This window comes from Scomber scombrus, chromosome 4, assembly GCF_963691925.1.
Source record: "Scomber scombrus chromosome 4, fScoSco1.1, whole genome shotgun sequence".
NCBI classification, from domain to species: Eukaryota; Metazoa; Chordata; class Actinopteri; order Scombriformes; family Scombridae; genus Scomber; species Scomber scombrus.
Genome location: NC_084973.1, coordinates 21,107,978 through 21,131,431, shown reverse-complemented (window position 1 = coordinate 21,131,431; position 23,454 = coordinate 21,107,978). Strand labels below are relative to the sequence as shown.

The 23,454-nt window shown below is 39.5% G+C and overlaps 1 protein-coding gene across 2 annotated transcripts in view; it reads left to right on the top strand.

Moving 5' to 3' along the window:
- fbxl17 (F-box and leucine-rich repeat protein 17) overlaps positions 1–23,454 on the top strand; it is a 231,909-nt gene that overhangs the window by 80,192 nt on the left and 128,263 nt on the right. For both annotated transcript variants that reach the window (XM_062417098.1, XM_062417099.1), the window contains exon 8: positions 3,655–3,785. In XM_062417098.1, the coding sequence (XP_062273082.1) occupies positions 3,655–3,785 (131 nt within the window). The remainder of the gene's footprint in view (positions 1–3,654; positions 3,786–23,454) is intronic.

The following is a 23,454-nucleotide window of genomic DNA, read 5'->3' as shown; positions in this document are numbered from 1 at the left end:
ACACACACACACACACACACACACACACACACACACACACACACACACACACACACACACACACACACACACACACACACACACACACACACACACACACTCACACCCTCTGTATGCCAGACTGTGAGATACACTAATGTAATAAAGTGTCAAATCATCCTCTCGAAATATTGAACTCCAGCCTATTAGTGGCGAGTGAGAGTGTACCTGTAAAACAGCTAGTTATTTTTCTTTCATTCAAATTGGCATTTTGCGTTCGACCTCTGACTCAGGCTCTCACTTTTCCTGTTTGAGAGAAGCATTGAAGTGAAGCAGGTGGGAGCTAAACTGCTTAGAGCTCAGGACTCTTAAGGCAAAATTGTGGTGCTACACCCATGTCTCAGACACAAACCATTTGCTCATCAAACTCTTAATTAAATAATTTTCTCTAATCTTTGCATGACAAAATATTATATGGCATCATAGTTGATGTGGAGTTGGTGTACAGACAAATGGACAGTGCTGAAAATGTTTAAAAAAATTTTTTTTTATTTATTTCCAGGAAAATATTTCTTAATTTAATTTAAGAAATAAATTGAGCAGACATTAAATTGTTTTTTAAGACCTTAGCAAAACATATTTTAGGATGGGTCATTTAATTTACTGGTAATTATCATTAATAATTAATTTCACCACTTAAAATGGAAGATTCATTTAACTACTACTGCTATTAACATAATTGCTGCTTTTGTTAACAGTCATTTTGTCAGAAAAAATCTTCTCATGCATATTTTTGCACATGTGAACGTGTGTGCACATAGCGTTAGAATATTCATATAACCAGGGTGCACATTCGTTTCTGTAACATGCATGTGTGTTCACGGGGCGGGGACGACACGCTGGCCTCAGAGCAGCTGGATTTTGCAGGTTTCAATGTTTTTTATGAACAGCATGAATAATTATCCAGGTGTAACTGCCAACTCAGAGGAGACGAGACGAACTCTGCCTGGTTACAGAACGTAGCCATCGAGGAGGAAAACCTACCGAACCCTCACCAAATCCCCTGCTCTCTATTCTATTTCTCCCTCACTTGCCCTCACTCTGTTTTCATTCTTTTCTGTTTCCATCTCTCTCTCTCTCTCTCTCTCTCTCTCTCTCTCTCTCTCTCTCTCTCTCTCTCTCTCTCTCTCTCTCTCTCTCTCTCTCTCTCTCTCTCTCTCTCTCTCATACTGTGCTGTGAATCAGTGGCTTTGTCTGCTTCTCCGTCTTAAGCATTCGTCCCCCTCCCCTCCACCATTTCTCTCCATTTATTTTTCTTTCTTTTCATGTCTGTGTGTTTTTGGATCACAGACATACATGAGCAGAAAATAAACTATGTTATGAGTGGAAATGATTAAATAAAATTGGAAGCATTAAAACCTTTCACCTGTGAGTCAAATTACGATAATCTGTCTACTATGAGAAAACAAACACTGGCACTGTGGCCTGTCACATTCTGTTGGTGTGACTAATTATTGAGAGGTTATTTCTTGGGTGACTTCATTTCAGGGATTTGAAGGATATTTTTCTTTTGGCAGATGTCTGCTAAACTGTGGAATTTATTTTCCTGCGTTGGTTTTTCACAGATGGATTAACAAAGTTACAGTCCCAGCCGTGACGCTGCCTCTTCCCTTTCATGCAGACATCTGCTAAATTTTCAATTTTCTTCAACCTAGCTACGCTCTCAGCCAATCAAAACTCACTCCGGTTGGTCTGGTTTTTCATTGGTTATCCACATCAATGAGACAGTTATCATTGGTTGTAGTAGAAATTCTTTTTAGCAGACGTAAGCAGTTTTGAAGATTTGGAGAACAAATACAACTTTTGATGTCGGGGCTTTTTACACACAATTTTTACTCCAGGCTTAATAACCACAAATACTGAATGCAAATAATGTTTGTGTGTGTGTGTGAGGATATTTGTGAGGATATTTGTGCTGTTGGTGGTAATTTTTTTGACAAAATGAGTGTTGCCATGAATACAGTACTTGTGGTTGTGGTCACTCGGTCTATTTTCAGGTCTGATTCTTGCAAAGCCTTTGTTTCTTATACAATGCCCCCCCATACACACATATATACACACATGGCACACACATCAGCCTTATTCTGCATGAATAATTTAGCATGTCGATCTAACACAGGCCACAGGGGCATATGTCAGTGTGTGTGTGTGTGGTTTAACAGTAGATGCATGTGTGTGTGTGCACGTCTGTGATAATTCATGCAGTTGAAGATTTTCCCCCCTTAATTAAATACCATTGTTTATCATGTCAGTTTAGCTGTCCCTGACAATCACGACTGTATTCTTGACCCATCTTTGTGCACACAATCTGTTAAATGTTTATTTCATTAGTATATCTAAGCGTGTCTTCACAGTATAGCTGCGGATATGCCACAAACAAAATCTGTTTCATGTTTATTTCATGCCTAAGCAGACCTTTTATCACAAGAGGTGTGGATCCAATTTTCTCTTGAATGGTGACAAAAAAAAGCCACAGGCTGCTTAAGAATAGAGAGACAAATGGAGTAACTAGACAGAGGTAAAGGTTTTGAAAGCCTCTTTTATTACCTTCAGCACAGTGCGGCATCACACACTCACTGTGTTTGTTTGCAGTCGGTGTGTGCCTCTCTGTGTTTTGATTCCCAGTATGTGGGGACAGGGGAGAGTGTTTACATGTGTGCTTACTTCACACAGCGAACCGTGGTCCTTATCCATTTCTCCCATGTGTTTTCATGCTGGTAGGTATATGTCATGCCTATGGAGCCGACAATAGTGCTCAGTGATCTTAACACCAACTGTAAGCTTGTTTTCTCTTTAGCCTCGGCCATGACATTTACCACCCTGCCTCCCTGGCGGCTGGTTGGAGTATCATACCTCTATTATCTTGCATCCCCGGTGTGTGTATGTGTGTATGCATCTGTGCTTTTAATAGATTTGAGAATGTATCAGAAGAAATACACCAGTGCTGTGACTTGAAAAGCATTTTAGTAAATTCTGCAAGCGGGAAACACTTGTTCAACAGTGTGTCAGTGTGAGTATGAGTTTCAGAAGTAGATATTTTGACTGGAGGATTCATCTAAACTCCTCTTATAGGGTATACTATTATATATTATTCAGATGGGAAAGAGGGATTATTGAAAGTCAGTAAGATGAATGCTCATATTTGCTCATAACCCCTCACACCAGGCATGTAGGTGCAGAATGGTAAACAGTAACAGCAAGCAATGTTAAATCATTTATCTGCCTTGTTAGCTTTCATTTTGCATTTCTGCTGGGTTTTTTATTACATGTGGTGGTACAAGCTTACTCAGTGTATAGGGAAATTCACATTCTTTAAGTCATATACCATACGTCCTCACCAAATATTTCCATTCCTGCAGCTGAATTTTTTGCATAACTCACAGTAACTTATCATCAACAGATCCTTCTGAGAACCAACAGGAAATTGTGAATCTGTATGCCTTTGTTATTAAAAACGCTAATTTTTATATTGTTAAAAGGAAGCTTTGTTATTAGGTCGTTATTATGAATGTAAGATATCTGCTGTAACTAACAGTCAACCTAAGCTACTCTTAGCTATCTATTGTATCTGGATTTTACATTAATATACATTTTTGTGTGTGTTGCCTCTTGCAGCTACGTAACTTGAGCGTCCTGGACCTGCGGCATATCTCTGAGCTGAACAATGAGACGGTGATGGAGGTGGTGAGGAAATGTCGCAACCTCAGCTCACTCAACCTCTGCCTAAACTGGAGCATTAACGACAGGTAATTCAAGTCACGTTTTTGTTTTGTATGACTCAGTATCACGTACAATGTCTCGGTTGGATTTTCAGTGTCTCAGCATCACAGTCTGGTTTATCTCAGGCACTTTCAGTAACGAAAAAGAGCTGACCACACAAAGAATATATGGAGGAAACCTTGGTTGAGGAAATTGAATGGCCAGGTTTGCAATAAGAGCCACACAGTAGGTGGTAAAAATACAATAAAAAGAGCAAAGAGTTGTATCTATAGTATATCTTAAGAAGCTTATAATGGTGTGTACCAATAACCATATAATACATCCAATACAAGTTCATTCATCAGATCCAGAGGCTGCCCCTTCTCAGTAAATCTTTTGACTAATGGCTCATTAAGGTCTGATGAGAAAATCTTTTATAGATTAGTCATTTTTAAATTGGTAATTAATGTCATACCTGACATTGTTATAATATTTTAAAAGAGGCCTTTGTATATAATAAGCGCTATACTTTTTTGATTCTTCATTATACAACTTTGAAGGGAGCAGTAACGTGCACACATTGAAATACTGTAAATGAAAGCACATTAAATGTACTACACCAAAACAGATAGACTCCTTATGCTAGCACACGCTACAATGGCATAGACCGAACAGACATGAGAATGAACTGGAGTAGATCCCAAATAGTTAATAAAAACATGATATAAACCACAATAAAAAAAACTGTTTCTGTTTTCCTACTGTCTGTCTCTGGTCATCTTTCAAATTGCTTTCATCCTCCTTTTTTTTTACTCTCACTCCCTTTCTCCTTCAAATGGGAGAGGGCCTGTACAGTATACGACAGCAAGAGTAAACCATCTCCTCTTTTATTTATTATCTTGTGTTTTATTCATACATTTCTATTTAATCTATTGATTTACAGCTAAGGCTATGGCTTCTCTGCTGAATGTACTCCCACTCTGGCTTAGGGGTGTGAACACAATATTGAATTTACCATGGTGCACAGCAACAATAGGTGCAGGGAAGCTGTGTGTGTGTGCGTGTGCGTGTGCGTGTGCGTGTGTGTGTGTGTGTGTGTGTGTGTGTGTTTGTGCATGTGTGTGTGTGTGTGCATGCATGTGTGAAATCATTCTTGCATTATTGAGTTTACAGCAGACATGTGGTGGGAAGGTTATGGTAATACCTTACCCACCTCCTTTCAATCAAAAAACATGGAGTTTGGTGAAATCCTCACAGGAACATATGGTGTTATCAGCTTCTTTCCTTTAACACACACACACACACAGCCTCGATTGATTCAGGGCTGCATTGATTCCATAATGATATTTACTGCATTGGTTCAGGGGCCAAAGGTGTATGTGTGTCTGACTGGATTTGTCTGGAACACCTGTGGGACTATTGGAATTTAAAATGATGTGTGTGACTGTGTGGCCATTTCTGTGGGAGATAAAGAAATGTGTGTGTGTGTGTGTGTGTGTGTGTGTGTGTGTGTGTGTGTGTGTGTGTGTGTGTGTGTGTGTGTGTGTGTGTGTGTGTGTGTGTGTGTGTGTGTGTGTGTGTGTGTGTGTGTGTGTGTGTGTGTGTGTGTGTGTGTGTGTGGCAGCAGCATACTGTAAATGTGTTGTTGGCTTATGAATGAAGCAAAGGCAAGAGAGAGTGAAAGGGTGGGGTGGACAGTCGTAGCTGACGAGTCTTACATGCTCGCTGCTCTGATGCTGCACTGCTCCACCCCCAAAGGAAGAGTTTAGAAAACCCAGCAGAAGTAACCGGCCTGCTGACCTGTGTGTGTGTGTCTGTGTTTGTTTTGTGTACATGCTGACTGCTGCTCATGCAGCCAGAGCAAATAAAAGCCTGCAGTCATAAGCTGCTTTATTGTTACACTTTATAGACACACAGCTCTAAGCAAAGAGGAGGGGAGGGAATCTTATTTAAAGGGAGGACCTGGCTTGGTGGTTGTCGCAATGTGAAGATGGAGGTGTATGTTGAGGTGTGTGCGTGTTAGTGAGAGGCTGTATGTCTAAAAGTACCCCATTATTCAGTACTCCCTGTATAATAGACTCTCAGTAGTTTTGTCCACAGTGAGCAGTAAATTTAGATTTCAAACACTTACCAGTCATTATTGCAACATCACTGACTTGTGTAGAGTCACACAAGAGTAATTTTCACACCTATAAAATGTGATGCGTTGCATTGTGTCATTGACAGAAGAGAGAAGCTGTTTCCGTTTTATTGTGTAGTAGAATATCTCATGGCACTTTAAAGTGGATACATGAATTCAACTGAATACCCCTCCCTTTCAAGCATGTAGGAGAGCTTAAGATGCCCGAAAATGTCCTCTCTAGAACCAGAGTTTGGTTTGTCTGTTCTGGGCTACTATTAGTATGTATTTCTTTATATGGTCAAGTGGCTCAGGCTACGAGCCAGACGGTTGAGTACGTCTGTCATCAGAATTACATACATAGGACAAATTTAGTTGGAAAGGCCCCAACTGAATGATCATACTCTGTCAATGATGCCCCTCGGAAAACAACTGACACACCAGTAAGGGTATAAGTGTGCTTTCTGGTCACATCTTAGAATTGTCTCATGCATGTAGACTATTTCTCAGAGCGCGTATTCATTAAACATGAATTAAGAAAGAATTCCTGATTCGTCTTATCTTTGCATATGTGAGAATCATCACAGAAAGACTCATGTTTCATTTAATAAAAAAAAAAACACACAATAAAAAAACAAATTTCTACTATATCACAAACCAGTCACTACCATAGACTGTATATAAAATGGACGTAACATCCGTGACGTCACCCATTGGTTTGTGGACTGCTGCTTGGAAGCGAATAGTTTCGGATCTGGGCAGCGCCATCTTGAAAATTTCGGGTGCATGCCCTCCTGAACCTGTTAACCAATCAACCTGTCAATCACGATGTAGCCACGCCCTAATGCATACCCTGCTTTATCGTCAAATATAAAATCAGGGAGGCCAAAATTTCACAAATGAACATCATACCACATTGAAGAAGGCTTTAAACTAGGGATTGAGACCATAAACACATTTTGAAAACATTTACTGAGGTTATAAATCAAGTGAGAAGTTGGTGAATTCTCCATTGACTTGTATAGAGACGGAAGGCCTTTTGACATCAAAACGGTCTCCCCCTGGTGGCCTTTTGATAGAATGCAGTTTTAAGTTACTTCCGAGTTGGCATCATTTCAGAGGACCGGAACTCCCCGCCTGGTCACTACACAGCTGTATTAACAAGAGTACCTATAGATAATGATATAACAAAACTCATTGAAATAATTTCTATGTAAGGTAACATGAGCCCAGGGGTTGCTTGAGTGGGCTTGAGTCAACTGAATGACTTAAATTTGAAACATTGAATTTTATAATAACATTGATAAAGAAAATGTATAACGTGGATGGGTTATATCAGTGCTGATGCACAACCTGCTTAACATTACAGGAAAGTTTATTTAGAATTGCATGTCTTCCATATTTATATATGTAGGAATAGGAATGCATGTGATGTATTGTGCAAAGCATTTGATATTGCCAAAAGCATTTTTATGTTAAGCTTGTATGCTAGGACAGCATCAGGGTTTTATTAAGATGCACAAAAAAAACTTACCCCGCTGTCATGGTATGTTTAATTGAAATAAACAGAAAATACAACAGAGGAGCTTAAGTTAAACCAAAGTTTCTGTTGAACACTGATGGATCGTCAGTAACTGCAGTTTCAATAAACAAATCCACTCAACAACCCCAAAAAGAAGAAAAAAAACAAGCTCTGTTTTGCATTCTATGTGTCTGACGGAAAGAGAGAGAGAGTTAATGATGCAGGTAACAACTATATACTGTATATCATTTCACAAAATAACTCCACCCATTTCTAAGCTCCTCACATTTTCAACATAGCTGCAGCACCTTCTCCTAAACCAAACATTTAACCAGGTCACTTTATTTTGTGCTCAGTTCTGCTGAGATTCGCAGCGCACACAAATGTCCTTTTTTTCCTCACTTGTAATAAGCTTCACTTTTATGGTTAAAAAAAATAAAAAATTCACTGAATGCACATGTTTCTCCAGTAATAGTGCTGCACTTTTCAACACCCCACTGAGGTCCGTAAGTCACCCTCTGTCAGCACTAATTAGACTAATGACTATCAATCACACATCAAAGGAGACGCCCAGGTGCAGCAGTGTTTTATATTTGGACCTGATTTTCCCGTGTGACGAAACAGAGCCAAAGGGGCTTTAAAACTCAATGTTTGAACAGCCACTAAAACTTAACATATGTAGGTAAAGAAATAAAATAGAAGCAATTCACAGCAGTTGGTGACATTTCTAAGACTTGATAGAAAGACATCATACATTTTTTAACACCTATTAAACTGCAAATTTAAACAGGGTTTCCTGTACTTTAATATAAGGTCAGTATTGGCCCTGAAAAGAATCCAAAAATTAATTTATCACAGATTACTATCTGTTTACTTGAAACAATTTTGTGTCTTCTTTTTATAAAGTCACTGAGGTTGAAACAAGTAACAAGTCTGTTTTTACAATGTAAAGGGTAGAAAGTACAGATATTTGTGGTCAAATGTAGGGAGGGAAAGTAAAAAGTCGTCAGAAAAATAAAAACTCAAGTAAAGTACAGATACGTGGAAAATCTACTTAGTACAGTAACGAAGTACATACTTCGAAGTACATACTTCGTTACTTCTCACCTCTGCTAATTCTTGGCAAATATTACAGTTTAAAAACGAGGGGTTGCGACTTGAAAATAATCTGATGATGTACTTGAGCCGCCGAAGACACATTGCGCGTCACTTCAGGAAGAAATATACATGAAATATAAAATATATGAAATTAAATATATCATTTTATCCACAATTGAGTGCCCCCATACCCATAATTCATTACAAGTAGATCGTTTTTACCTGTTTGTTTCAGGTTGCTTTCTCACCACCGGAACTGCACCAGAGTTCAGCAGTTGGTGCGGATCGAGACCACCTCCTTTTGTGGTCTGGGACTGGTTAATTTGGTGCGGAGTACGATTGTTGCATTCTGACCGACGCAAACAAACCGAAACAAGGGGTCAACCGAACTACGGTTCGATTAAAACACACTAAATGCTGTTGGTGTGAAAACGCCCTTACATACCTTAAATTAACATTCCAGTGTGTACATAGACATACACACATTCCGGCAGAAGTTGTCTGAGGAGTTTGATGGGCTGTTTAAAAGTGAGATTTTATCGATGATGGTTTTCTGTTAGTGTGTTGCCATTGACAGAAAGAGAAAGTGGAGCTGAAATGGCTTATTTGGCTCAAAGTTCGAAGAGTCAAAGGTCGTCAGGTTCACTGCTGTTGGGGAAGTTGCACTCATACACACACACACACTGGGGATGCTCGGTTGTTGTCACAGTAAAGACCTGAATGACTCAACCCTTTCTCACATTAGCTCTCTGAGGGTAAAGCTGGGTCAGAGGTGTGTGTGTGTGTTTCAGACTGATGACAGTGTGCTGTGAACAGGTAAACAGGCAAAGGAAATGACCCCTTATTTCCAGGATCAATTTGTCCCCCCGACAAGGGGCCATCGGAGAGATGGATCCCTGTGGGAGGTAAAGTACCTTGGCCATTTTTCCTTCCCCTACCCTCTTTTTACCCTACTTCTTGTGTCTCATCTTTAAGAAAATAAAATAAAAAAGCAAACAAACACTATGTATTCTGGATCTCTCCATCTTTCTGGGTAATAGCTGAACAGCATCTCAGTGGAGGAAAGCGAGAAATGATGACCAGATGTGGCCTTCCCATTGTCGCAGTCCAACAGGCAGATTGTGACAGTGGGGCACCTGTTTTGTGGTCACTGTCATTTCTTGGGGAGAGACGATGGTTGTGTGCTGCAGGCGGGCATTGTTGGTCCTGCTATTTCTTTGTATCCTCCTCTCCAGCGATGATGGTAAACCAAAGTGGGATTGTGTTTTTCAAATGCCAGTGTTTGAAAATGGGGAGCAAGTTATGATCAAAGTGGAATGGCGGAGCAAATGGCAGAGCTCACTTTTTTAGAACCGAGTTTAGAACACAGTGTCAAAGTTAAACGGTTTTCTTTCTTTCTTTCTATCATTTTTTTTTTTTTTTTGGTCCTTGGTGTCTGTTTTTTTCATCTTGCAGAAACTCAAGGGAGCTTTTGTGTTGTGCACATGGTGTATTTGTGATATGTATTACTATTGTGTGTGTGTGTGTGTGTGCCGAAAGAAGATTTATTTTGTACCTGGAGACATTTGTGTGTCTCAGGGGAGATTGTGTGGATTTTAGAGTTTAATTTCTACCATAATTAGTTTCTTTGTCACATTGTACTTTTTGTGGTAGATGTAAAGAGGTTCAACATGGATTTTATATGAATTTAATGCTTTGAGACACACACCTCTTTGTGTGTGAGTGTTCTGCAGTAAAGTTTCCTCGCTGGTTTTGGTCAAAGCAATGATTTTATTATTAGATTATTTGTTAGGATCACCATTAGCTGTGCCCTAAAGCATAGCTACTCTTCCTGGGGTGTACTTTTGAAAATGTACATTAACATTACAGCCAACACAAATGGCAAACATAAGACATATGTTAGAGAATAACATTATGTATAATAATAATAATAATAATAATAATAAATCACATTTATATAGCGCTTTATACGGTGCTCAAAGACGCTTTACAATATCCCCATTTCCTTATTAAAACTATGTAAACAAATCTTTATTAATTATAAAAGGTTAAAAAACAAACAAAAAAAAGACAAAAACAGAAGTTAAAACATGAAGAGTACAGTGGGAGCTAGGAGTTGAAGGCTAGTATGAAAATGTGTGTTTTTAGTGCAGATTTGAAAGAGGAGAGGGTTGGGGAGATTTTGATGTGAGGGGGGAGTGAATTCCATAGGGTGGGGGCAGCAACAGAGAAGGCCCGATCACCCCAAGTCCGGCGCTTAGTCCGGGGGACTTGTAGCAAGTTGGCAGAGACGGACCTGAGGGATCGAGAGGGGGCGTGGTGATGAAGGAGGTCAGCAAGGTAGGGGGGGGGCTAAGTTGTTGAAGGCCTTGTAGGTGGTGAGGAGGTGGAAAAAGGCGGTTTTGGTGATATGGTTGACATGGGGGAGGAAGGAGAGAGTGGGGTCCAGGATAACTCCAAGGTTACGGATTTTGGTGGAGGGGGTGATGGTGGAGCCGTCAATGTTGAGGGAGAAGTTCTGAGTGGAGTGGGTGAGGGAGTCAAGACCAATGATGAGGACTTCGGATTTGTTGGAGTTGAGTTTGAGAAAGTTATTTTGCATCCAGGTCTTAATGGCAGTCAAACAGTTGGAGAGGGTTGAGAGGGTGGAGGCAGTGATGGTTTTGGAGGGGAGGTAAAGCTGTGTGTCATCGGCGTAGCAGTGGAACTGGAGACCATGGTGACGGAGGATCTGACCAAGTGGAAGCATGTATAGAATGAAGAGGAGTGGACCAAGCACAGAGCCCTGGGGGACACCGTGGATGAGAAGAGCAGTGGCTGATTGACAGTTGTTGATGGCAATGAATTGGTGTCTGTCAGAGAGATAGGATCTGAGCCAGGAGAGGACGGTGCCAGTGATGCCGAGGGTGGATTGAAGACGGGAGATGAGAATGGAGTGGTGGATCGTGTCAAAGGCAGCACTGAGGTCAAGGAGGATGAGGATATTGAGGGAGCCGGTGTCAGAGGATAGCAGAAGGTCATTTGTCACTTTGAGGAGGGCAGTTTCTGTACTGTGTTTGGAGAGGAAACTGGATTGGAAGAGTTCGAAGAGGTCGTTGGAGTCTAGGTAGGTGATGAGTTGTTTGGCAACAACACGTTCCAGGATTTTAGATAGAAAAGGCAGATTGGAAATGGGGCGGTAGTTGTTAGGGGAATCGGGATCCAGTATGAGTAACTTACACTGATGAATCTCAACAGAGTTACCAGCAAAAACTACAGATCCGCATATGCATAGCATCCTAGAAATATGATGTTCCTAGGTGTTTCCATATTTGCTTTTTAGACATGGATTTCTGTGCCAATTTAGTCAGTACCAGCGGTAAAGAATAGCATGTTTTCACTGCTCTGTGTTTGCCTTGGGAAGTGAAAATCAGCCTTCTGTTGCCTTTCCATGTTGAGAGTAGAAGCACAGTGTTTAGCCTGTCTTCAGCTTTTAGACAGCAGGATGTGCCAGCTTGTTCTGAACTAGCTGTACTAGTATACCTAAATCTTTTATTGTGGCATTCACCCATATTTATCTGGCAGTAATCAAGCTGTGAAAGAATGAGAGTATTGAATACAAATTTGGTTCAATCGGGTAGAATGTATTTTTTTTAACCTTGCTTTACTATGGCTAATGCCTTGCCCATTCTATTGACAATAGTGTCAATGTGACAGTTTGTTGTCAAGGGTGATGCCCAATAGCTTGGTTTCCTTTACTTGCTGGATGAGTGTTTTATTTATAAATACTTTAAGTGCTACATTTTGTCTTAGCGAATAATTTAAAATCAAGCACTACATTTTTTTTGTGGATATGTTAATAACAGTATGTTTTCAAAAATATGTTTAGTGTTTGTTTTTATGATCTACTCTCTGATAATATCTAGCTTTGTGTTCAAGATGGCAGCCAGGTCAGCTGATGCTGTTACTGATGCATGTACTATAGTGTCATCCGCATACATAGTCATTGTAGCTTTTTTTAGTACGAGAGGTAAATCGTTGGTAAAAATGGAATAAATAAGTGGGCCTAGACAGCTCCCCTGAGGAACTCCTTCCACAGACACACTATCTAAGTAACTTCCATTAAAGATGACTCTTTGTGATCTATTTTTCAGATAGCTTTCGATCCAGGCAGCTGCAGATGGTCTAAATCCATAACACTCAAGCTTTTGAAGAAGAAGCTTGTGGTCAATAATATCACATGCTGCTGTAAAATCTAATATGACTGCTCCACAGATCATTTTGTTGTCCAGATGTATGTACTAGTCATCTGTCATTTGCAGTAGAGCTGTAGAGTGTTCCTTTCTGTAAGCATGCTGGAAGTTTGTTATTAGATTATTTAGTGAGAGGTACTCATGTATTTTATCAAATGCTGCCTTCTCAAAGATCTTACTTAGTGCTGGTAACAAGCTGATGGGATGAGTATTAGGACCACTAAATTATGTTTTCCTGTCTTTGGACAGTGGAATGACTCTTATTCCTTTCCAAGCCTGTGGAAAGATTGATGCGTTCAGGTGGGTATTTAGTATGTGATAAATTGGGTGTGCAATATGGTCTATAGCCATTTGGACCAGTTTACTATCTATATTATCAATCCTTGGTTGTTTGTCATTATATGTTAACTTTATAAATGTATCCACTTTTTCCACTTTTAATTGACTGAACTAAAAATCGCAGGACTTACCCCTCATCATTTTTATGTTAAAAATGGATAAGCTATTTTCTTTTCCATGTAATAATTCTCTTCTTAATTTAAATACCTTGCTTCTGAAGTAATCATTCAAACAATTTGCAATTTCTTTGGGTTTTGTGATAAAGGTATATGGTTAAAAGGTAAATGGACTGTACTTATATAGTGCTTTTTTAGTCGTTATTACCACTCATAGCTCTTTTACATTACATGTCTCATTCACCCATTCAAACATTCATACACTGATGGCAGGGGTGCCACAGGGTGCCAAACTGTTCATCAGGAGAAAACTATCCATTCATACACCGTTGTCACAGCAACAGGAGCATTTGGTGTCTTGCCCAAGGACACATCGACATGTGGACTTGAGGAGCTGGGAATTGAACCGCCAGTTTTCCAATTGGTGGACGACCGCTCCTTCCTCCTGAGCCACAGGTGTCCCCTCACAGGTGTTTAATATCGAACAGGTGCATTTTTGTCAATATCTGAAAAAGGTTTTAGTGCTTCAAATGGTTCTTTTTCATTGTAGATTTTGAGCAACATATATTACTGACTGCTTCCAAGAAAGCTTCCTGAGAGAACCTCCTGTAAGACCTTTACTGAACGACTGTTTCTTGCAATCACTAATACATTGTGATCAATACAACCCATTTAAACTAATACAGCCTTGGTATATAAATCATCTTCATTCAAGTAACTCACTAAATAGTGATACAAGATGATGTGTTGATACCCTTGTTAGTGCTTAATCTGGTTGGTTGTGTCTCTATTTGTTTCAAACAGTAATAGCCAGTCAATATTTACATCTAGTGTAAAAACAACTTCCATATTCATTCACATGCTTTACCCAGCATCTCACATAGTTTCTAAATAATTATGGTTTGAGCTTGGTGGCAGCCCAGCAGCTGCAGACATTAACCCTGCTGCTGGACACAGAGCCTGCGCTGAGATGCAGATTTATGTTTTCCTCCACTGTCTGTCTGAGCTTTTATGTGTTTGTTTTTGTGTGAGTGAGCTCTGGTCAACTGGCCTGTATTCTTGGTGAAAGCAGATGCATGGAGTAAGTGAGTCATTTCTTTTATAAGATCTTTATTGTTGGAGGTTGGCATTCTTCCCCTCTCTTTCTCTTTAAAAAAACAAAACAACCTCTCAGTCTTTCCAACAGCTTCATTTAAAAGGGGGAATCAATATTTGGTTGCTCTGTCACTTTTTTCCCTTTTCTTCTTCAGGCCAGCCTTATCTGCATTTCTCCATCACTTATGAGCATTACAAGTCACAGCCCAATTTGTCTGCTCTACATTTTTGTCCCTCTTCACAGAAATGGGACTAGATGAGGGATGACTGGGGGCCCTTTCTGACTTTCAGGAGCTTATAAAGCAGAAAATAATTGGAGAAGCATTCTCCCAGAAACACACCTTCTCTAACACTCAAAGCGTGTGGATTTGGAGGCATTTGCAATGGAAGCTCTTTCCAAAAACCCTCTGTTGTAGCCAGCTGGCAGATCTCACAGTGCCTGGAGAAGTTTTAAACCCCAGCGGCAATAACCACAGCTTGAGTTTGAAGACATTGCAGAAGTCCCTTAAAATGCAATGCTACAGACGGCCGCTAGGTGCTGGTTACAGAAAATCCCTCACTCCAGTAGTCTCCTTCAACTTCTTTCAACTTCTTTAATAAAGTCAACTTCTCTCAAGAAATAGTAAGTCAATACATTATTTCAATGAGTCGTTATGGACTTAATCACTAAGTTCAGCCCATTTAATAAGTGTGGTAGTGGTCATTTTGGAAATGATTGGTATATTAATAAGATTTGAAGACTTATAATAGCTTTGATGTTTGTCGTGTGGGCACTGATTGACAGCTGTGATTGACATTTTGCTCTGAGTCTGACTATTGATGTGATGTTTCAGCAAGTTTAATGTTACTCGATAAACATACCTGCTGCTTTAGTTAATTAATATTTGCCCAAGTGTGCACTGATCTGCGTTCCCAGTCAGATAGCATTAGCCTCAGTCTGAGGTAATGGGGCGTGTTTCCAGAGTATGAAAGGAGACAACCTCCACTCCATATTTGGAAAATCCTGGCTCCAAACGGAAAAGATGGCACCATAAGCAGCAACTCTTGGACTTCAAACCAGCTTTAATGCAAACCAGTAGGTGAAGCCACACCTTGCTATGTCCATCTTTTTATACAGTCTGTGGGTAAACTCCAAAATAAAATGATTATGTGATACATCAGTGTGATCGTGTCAAATGAGAGTTGATTGCTCTGGTTTGTTTCACCACAGTGAAGTTGACTCGGGCCCATTATTTGTCAAAGTTGTGATAATTAAACTGAAGATTGCTTTAAAAAGGCAACATAGGACTAATTAAGTTCTTTGCTCAAGTGAATAATAAGACACATTCATCAAGTGGCTACTACTAAGAATGACATCAATGAGTTAACCTATGAAAGCAGCTCTCAAGTGATGTATGCTTTAAGTATAGCCAATCAGACAAAAACATTTTATGTCTGCCCTATTATTTAAAGAATCCTTACATTTCTGCAGGGATATGTTATTTCTTCCAAAGCCTACCTAATTTAAGTGTTTGTGTGAAATCTTAAATATCTCTTGAAACAATTAAAACCCTGAAACAACAAGACTCCAATATGGATCAAATTAAAGAAAAATTGGCTGAAATTAAAACATAACAAGAACCAAACTGGAGCATGGAGGAAAACTCTGCTACTCGTATAGCAGATGCTTCAGGGAATATGTATAATAAACAGAACTTTTATTACCACAAGTGTTGCATTAAAAAAAAAAGAAAGAAACCTATATGTACACAAATAGTTACAGTTATGATCAAGTCATGTATTGCACACGTAAACACCTGATCCTGGTTTCAGAAACTTACTCCAAGAGAAGGCTGAGATTTTGAAGAATCAATATACAACTGGACAGAGATGATCAATTTTCAAGTTCTTTATTTTCACATATCATTACACAAGAATAAGAGTAATAATATTAGGTCACCAATGCACTAAGGAAAAAAGAAGGAAATGTTACAAATAGTAAAAGCAATAGTAATAGATAGGAGTATAAACAACAAAAAGAGAATAAAACATATGTATGAAAAGTGTGGTGTGCATGTGTCTACCTATAATATATGAATAAATAGCTGTATACGTATATTGTATGTGTATATGCATGAATATCTATGCTTATATATGTTTGTGTGACATCAGGCAGGCTTCAGGCTTTTAATGTCCATTGTGCAGATGCCTGGTGGCCTAGTGGAAAAAGCTGCCTTGGAGCCTGCTGATCCGGGCCTTGAGACTGCCGTAGCGCTTGCCAGATCGTAGCAGCTGAAACAGTCCATGGTTGGGGTGAATGGGGTCTTTAATAATCCTGGCTGGGGTCTTTAATAATCCTACAGATCAGAAACCTGGAAACTGTTAGAATCATGTAAAAAAGGATATTAATAACCGGGGTTGCCAAGTTCCATGTTAATGCCATATCAAGAATATGAGCAACAACAGGATAAGTGTTAACACAGGAATACCCGTGTGCTTATAAACACATTTATTGCCAGCGTTATTCTTTCCACCCGAGGAATGAAAAAAGTATAACATACTGTCAAAAGTCAATCATCATCTCCAGAAGAATATTGTGTGGTCTTTTCAAAACATCTCAGAATGTGCATAATGTGGTTTACAATTATGTCGCTAATAGCAACCCCTACTGTCACAGTATGACAGTTATTTGACATATTAGCTATATAGTGCACTACATTTATCCTCCACCATTTTATTTGAGTTTCTGAAAGCTGAGTGTATAAATATATCCACTCTATAGTTCTAATATACAGTATATTGTCCTTGGTATGTACTATCTACTTTCTTCTAACAGTTCCACAATGCAATGCTCCACATTTTAAAGATGTGAAAACTACCATCACGTGACTCTACAATTGATGTTGATATAAAATGCAGATGATTACTTTGTGTCTGAAATCTTGATTTGCTATTCACCATTCAGTAAACTTTTTAGTGTATATTATAGGTAGTAGTGAGTGAGTGAATAAAGGAATGATTTTGGACAAAGTCATTGTGACATTCAGCCTTTGGTCAGAAATCTGACCAAGCAAATATTGACAGCCATCTTTCACATCCTACCCAAATTGACATTCTTGTAGGAGCATAGTAGTTGCAGAAAAATAGATGCTCTTTTATTTTGGCTGTTGAGGGATTGTTGGTCATTTTATTTTTCCTGCATAGTAGTGTTAACCATCTGGCGCTAATATGTCACTAATACAACATTTTATGTGACTGTTACTCATATATTTTATTCTATTTGAAGCTTAGTTTTGATTGATCTTTCTTTGGTGATTTCCTCCTGGCATGAGGACAGTATATAACTAATGTCACAGTTGGTCTAGACTTTGGTGAATCCAGTTTCTTTGTTACACTACCAATTTATTTTTACAACACTTTTATCCTCTTAAGGATATCACAACATTTCATTTTCATATAGGATCCCAACAGACTGCTCTTAACAGACTTTAGACAGTTTTTTTGTCCAAAGAAATATGACAAATAGGTTTCATGGTTGTTCATTGCTGAGTAGGAAAAAAAGTCAAGAATTTTTACTTTTATCTGTCGCTGTCACAGTTTTATAAATATGTGCGCTGAAGTGCAGCCTGTGATAATGGACGAGGCTTTTTTTCTTTTTCTGCTTTTAACCTACTCATAACATAAGTAGAGGCCGGCGTCAGTTGAGTGTTACTACTAAAAAAAAGTTAAATGACAAACTTGTGGTTTCTGTTGAGTAGAAATTCTCTGTCTGACCTCACTAGCTGCTGAGTTCAGCCTTAAAGGTTCATCTCTGTTAAAGAAAGCAGCTGCACTGTGTAAAAGTGAGTGAATTTGTCAGATAAGAGGTCACAAGAAATGTCTACATCTATTGTACAACCTCAGCTTCCTACGGCACACAGGTTTCCTCCAGCGCACTATTTTTAGTTTCTTTTGTTTTTTTTGGATGTTTTCTAAATGCCATGGAAAATGTCAGCAGAGCCCAGACCAGGGGCCGACGGACATTTGTCCTTGTCTTGTTTCTACACCACCTGTCTAGATTTGAGTGGAGGTGCTGAGAGGCCTTCCCTTGTCCTTGTCACGTCTCTTTTCGGCTCTTTTATTTTCACACATACATCACAAAGACGTGTGATTTGAGCGATGCTACCACTGCTAAGAATGTCATGGTTCCTTCCTTTGCTTCCTGTGGGGAAGTCATAGCGATACCTGCACTGTACTCACATGATCTGTAAATTAAAAAAACCATGCCTCTTTTTATTTACTCAGGCTAGCCTTGTTGGAGCAGATTAGCTGTCAGCAGAGATTAGAGTCCTGGTTAGCAGAGTGAATACACAAGGAGGGCGAGTGTTGCCCTGTTGTCAGACATGATGGGAAGAAAAGGTGCGGGAAAAATCAACGAGGTGTAATGAAGGCAGAATGATTAGGTACGGCAGATGCACACGTATGCAAGTAGCAGATTTTTTTCTTCATTTCTCTCTGTTATGACTTTCATCTCAGGCTCTAATTCTCTTTGTTCTGTCTTTTATTTCACACTTCATCTCTCCTCCAGTTGTCTTTCTGTGTTTCTTCCTCTGTCTCTCTCGTACTTTCTTTCCCTCTCTCTCTGTCACACACATAAACACTGAGGTGATTATTTCTGGCAGGTTGGGTGTGAAAGTGTGCTATGATAAACATGCTGCCGTGGTTATTAATTTTGAGTAATGGCAGCGTCAGACTCCAGTGCCTTGATAAGTATCAGAGATGGAGGAACATTTGTGGCGCGGCGCAGAGACACAATGAAGGCAAGCAGCTGGAGCTTATAGGCTACAACAGCATGAGTGCTGCTGTTGTATCCAGGCACAGATCCAGGGCCAGCAGCAACCTGCACCTCTCTGTGTATACGCGACCCCAAACCCTTGACTGACTAAAATGTACAATATAAAATAAGTAAAATATGTATTTAATAATCAGATTCATATGATGTTGCTGTATAGTAAACCAGGGTCTGAGCCTGACCTCTTCAGATGAAGTCTCTCTGCTCGCCACACCACCCTGCTGCTCCAGGGTCTTTAGTTTGATTGGAGTGCTCTCATTTCTGGAAGTCATAAGATTTGATTTGTGATGCACCGTCAGTGACAGCTAAACAGCTGCTGAATTTAAAGGGGCTTTAAGTAATCTTTGACTTTTATCACCCTCTTTCGGTGACTATGGAATTGCAGCAATGCCGATTGATGTTTGGTTCAAGTCACTGTGTCAAGTAAATGTGTAACAAAAGAGTCAGAAATTTGTAAGGTAGCTAATAAGAGCAGAGGTTCAGCAGAAATGTCAAGTGAGAAGGCAATATTTTACAGTTTCAAATACAGAGCCTTTCTTTTGGATCATTTTTTGTCAGCCGTGCTGATATGGCATTTTAGTTATGCTGTCAAAAACCCTTTTAGAGTCTGATAGATCAGTTTTGAAAGCAGCAGTGGTGTGATGTCCCACTTTTGAACGCCTGCTTAAAGTATCACACTAAATCCTAAACAAAAATGTATCTCTGCAGCGTAAAAATTACCTTGTGAACCATCCAAATGTAATCATTATATGGGAAACCCTGCATCTCACAGCTGTGGAACCACATTAGACACAGGCCTTTGAAGCGCTATTATCTCACAAAATGAGTCATGAGCCTGACACTGGAATTTAGCTCAAATCCATGTTAACCAAATTGTTGACCCATGACAGCAAAATTATTGGTTCCATTTTTGACCAAATACATTTTTCCTGTAATTTAATTTTTTTCAGCGTATAGGTCTGTGCTCTTTCAGGCTGGGCAAATTATTGTTGCTTTAGCCTATTACCAGACTAGGAGAAAAGAGAAGAAGCCAATAGAGAGAATGGTTTTAAAAATATGGTATTTGAATCTGTGTGCTGATGCAAAATGTATGTAGATGTGCATCTTCATTTGATTTTCTCTCTAATGTTATTTAAGGTCTTGGTTTGAAGAGTTGATCTCATTTAATGCTTTTTTCCAATTCTGAAGTTCCTGTGTTTTGATGTTTTGTTTTGTTTTTTTTTGTTTTTTTTTCAAATTATTCCTCTCTGAAGGTTAAATTTCTGCTGATGAGTCTTTCTCTCAGTTGCTTTTGTGTGTGTGCGTCAAAACTATTCACAACATGGTTTTCGGACTTGTTTTTCTTCTATGAATCAATTTTGAGTCCGATTGTCAGGGAAGGAAAGGGAATTTTCTTCCTATTTTCTGACATTCTTCTTTAAGACCTTTCTTGCTTGCGCTAACGCAATTATTATTTATTTATTTTAATGTGATGGTTTTACAAGCTTTTGTACAGGCTCAGTCAGTACATGTTCACTTTACCACCTCAAAACAGCAGCACATGTCTCTTCTGTGAATATCTTTGTGCATATGCCCAAAGTGGGCATCTCTGTATGCATATTAGTAGATGCTTGCTTGTGAATGGGTGCTTAAGAGCATATGGACGCAAGACTCTGGCAGCAGGCTGCATGCATTCACCCTTCAGATGGTTCTGTGTGTCACGTGTAAATGTGATTTGAGTCACCCAGAATCAGTGTGTCAACTGAGCAAGTAGGTAATGTAATCACACAGAAATGTTCTTATGAAGTGCTCCGTTGGCCAGGAACCAACGCAGTGGACTGTGGATGGCGACACCTCCTCTGTGGAAATGGCGTGACCATCAGCTCTCCATGTTCCCTGACTGAAAGGAGCAGAAGTCTTTCACTTAACCCTTTAAGCCTGACTCTTGAAGAGTTAGGAGAAACCCTCTGAATTATTTCCTTTCATGAGATAACATACCGTCTTCTCAATGTGCGTTTTACAGCACACATTAATTATCCTCCCAGCATTAAGTCTGGAAAAACTATGCAGAAGTGGAAAGTTCACATGAGCCGTTACCTTTCAGAGTTGCTTTTGTACTTGTGGATGCTTTAGTGGTCAGGATTTCTATGTATGAGTTGAGATTTGTGTTTGCGAATATGTTTGGCGTACAGGTGGTACGCAGCAGGGGACTGTGGCTTATTATGGTCATCCATACTGTGGGGTCAGAAAGTTGCTGGTATAATCTAAATGGTAAAGACACCACGGGGCTCAGCTGCCCTTGTTTCACCATGCTGGAGACCTGGCATTTGGCCTCTGTTTGAGGACCAAAGCTGTAATTTTCTCTGTCTTCCTCTGTTCACTGTGGCTTTCGGAAGACTGGGTCAGATGAATAAAACAAAAGCCATATTCAAAATTATTCTTTTATACGCTCATCCTTTTATGCCTTATTTCTTTATCATCAAATGAGCACATGTCCTCATGCCCTTGTTCCGTCCCAACAGCACTTTGTGTAATTTTGGTCTGTTCTTTTTTGTATCAGTGCTGCTTTATTGATACCATCACTTCCTTTCTTTCTTGTCTTCCTTCCTTCCTTCCCTTTTTCCTTTCCTTCCTCTCGTTGCTGCGCTCTCTATATCTCCCCGAATCTCTCCTTTTCTTCCCACTTTTGCTCCCTACAGCGTTCCCCCATTCTCTTTGCGTTGCGCTCATTTGTGTGATCGCCTTCTTCATACCCACAGCACATCCGCTGCCCTACAAATGAGAGCTGGGAGAGCAAAGGGGAGAGCATGATGCAGGGCCCAACGAGCAAGGTTTAATGAAGCCAGCCTAAATGAATTTACTGCTTTCCATTGAGCCGCTCTGTCCCATGTGGCGGACTAGCACCTGAGCCATTTTATCGAAGGCCTCTGTTCTGCTACCTGTTTGTCTGACACCTCTGTAATTAGCCTCCACTATTGAGGAGAGTAATTGCATATTAGAGCCAGGTTCTGTATTGGGAGCCTCAAAAGTGAAAATTTTTATGCAAATGTTCAGAATCAGATTAAAAAAAATTATCCAGGGTTTTGAGTGTGGGAGAAATAGAGGAAGTTTTTTTTTCCCAAACAAGGTGAAAGGAATTGCATGTATCACAGTATGCCCAATGGATGGAGGGGCCGACATGTCTACTTGGATTTATTTGGTGGTATATTTATGTAGTAATGTCCCAGGATAAACACTAAGGGTCGGACATATAATCAATATTGCAACATATCGCAACATCTCTACTTGCAATAGATTATTGATATACTGGTGCCAAGTATCATAAATTGTTTTAATCATAGGACTGTTCAGATATGATTCAGCTACTTTGACTTTGACCACTACTACAGCGCTACTACCCTTCGCCACCTAATGTAGGCACTGAACAGTCTGCTGACAGTTAGATGAATGGCAATTGTAGGTGACAACGAAGACGAAATGCAAGCAAAATAACCAGCCATGAGCAGCTGTTCTCACAGACTCCGTGTGCACATTGGAAACACAGAGAGTCAGCCGGAGCTTTTACTGTCACTAGAAACACATTCATTGCTCTTTGTGAAAGTTTCTGTGAGGTATCTGTGTTGTAGCTGAACTATAGTGGCATTACTACAAGAGGCTCTCCAGTGTGTCTGTCGGGGAGTGTTAGTACATAGCTGTAGCCCTGCAGTTTATCATGTTCATTTTACCGTTGTTAGCCCTGAATATCTCTTAACTTAACACAATAAGTTATTCTGTTGTGTTTACTTCCAAAGAAAAGGAATACATCTTTGGTTTATTAGCATGACGTTGCTATATCTTGGCATTTTTGTTGGCATTTCTTTTCTGTAAAACTTATGTATTGTTAATAAACATTGTGCATTATCTAACTATCTCCTGCTCTTGGAAATATATTTTCTTTCTTTTTCAGATATCATGATATGTTATATATTATTTCTTTGTGATATATCATGTATAGCAGTGTCACCTTTTGATGTGATAAGTAGTTATCGTTGGAAGAATATCGCAAGTTCATCCATGATTCCCACCCCTAATAAACATAGAGAACGTTTTTGCTCCATGGCTGATTTACTATTTCAAATTGGTATTTTAAACTTTGCTCTGTGATGGGACTTTAATTATAAATTAAATTGGAGTTATTAACTGCTATTGTTGCTCACCTGGTTTGTATTAGAGGCTGCAAAGGGCAAATACTGTGCTGACTTTTAATCCTATTCTTTGTTTCGTTATGCATGTGATTGTGTGTGTGTGTGTATGTATGTGTGTTTGTGTTGACTGGAAAGTATGGTCATGCCAGGTGCTTGCTACCTCTCTAGTTAGGAACAGAGCTTCAGACTGAAAAACTTGGATTGGGTTGCAGCTATTTGTAT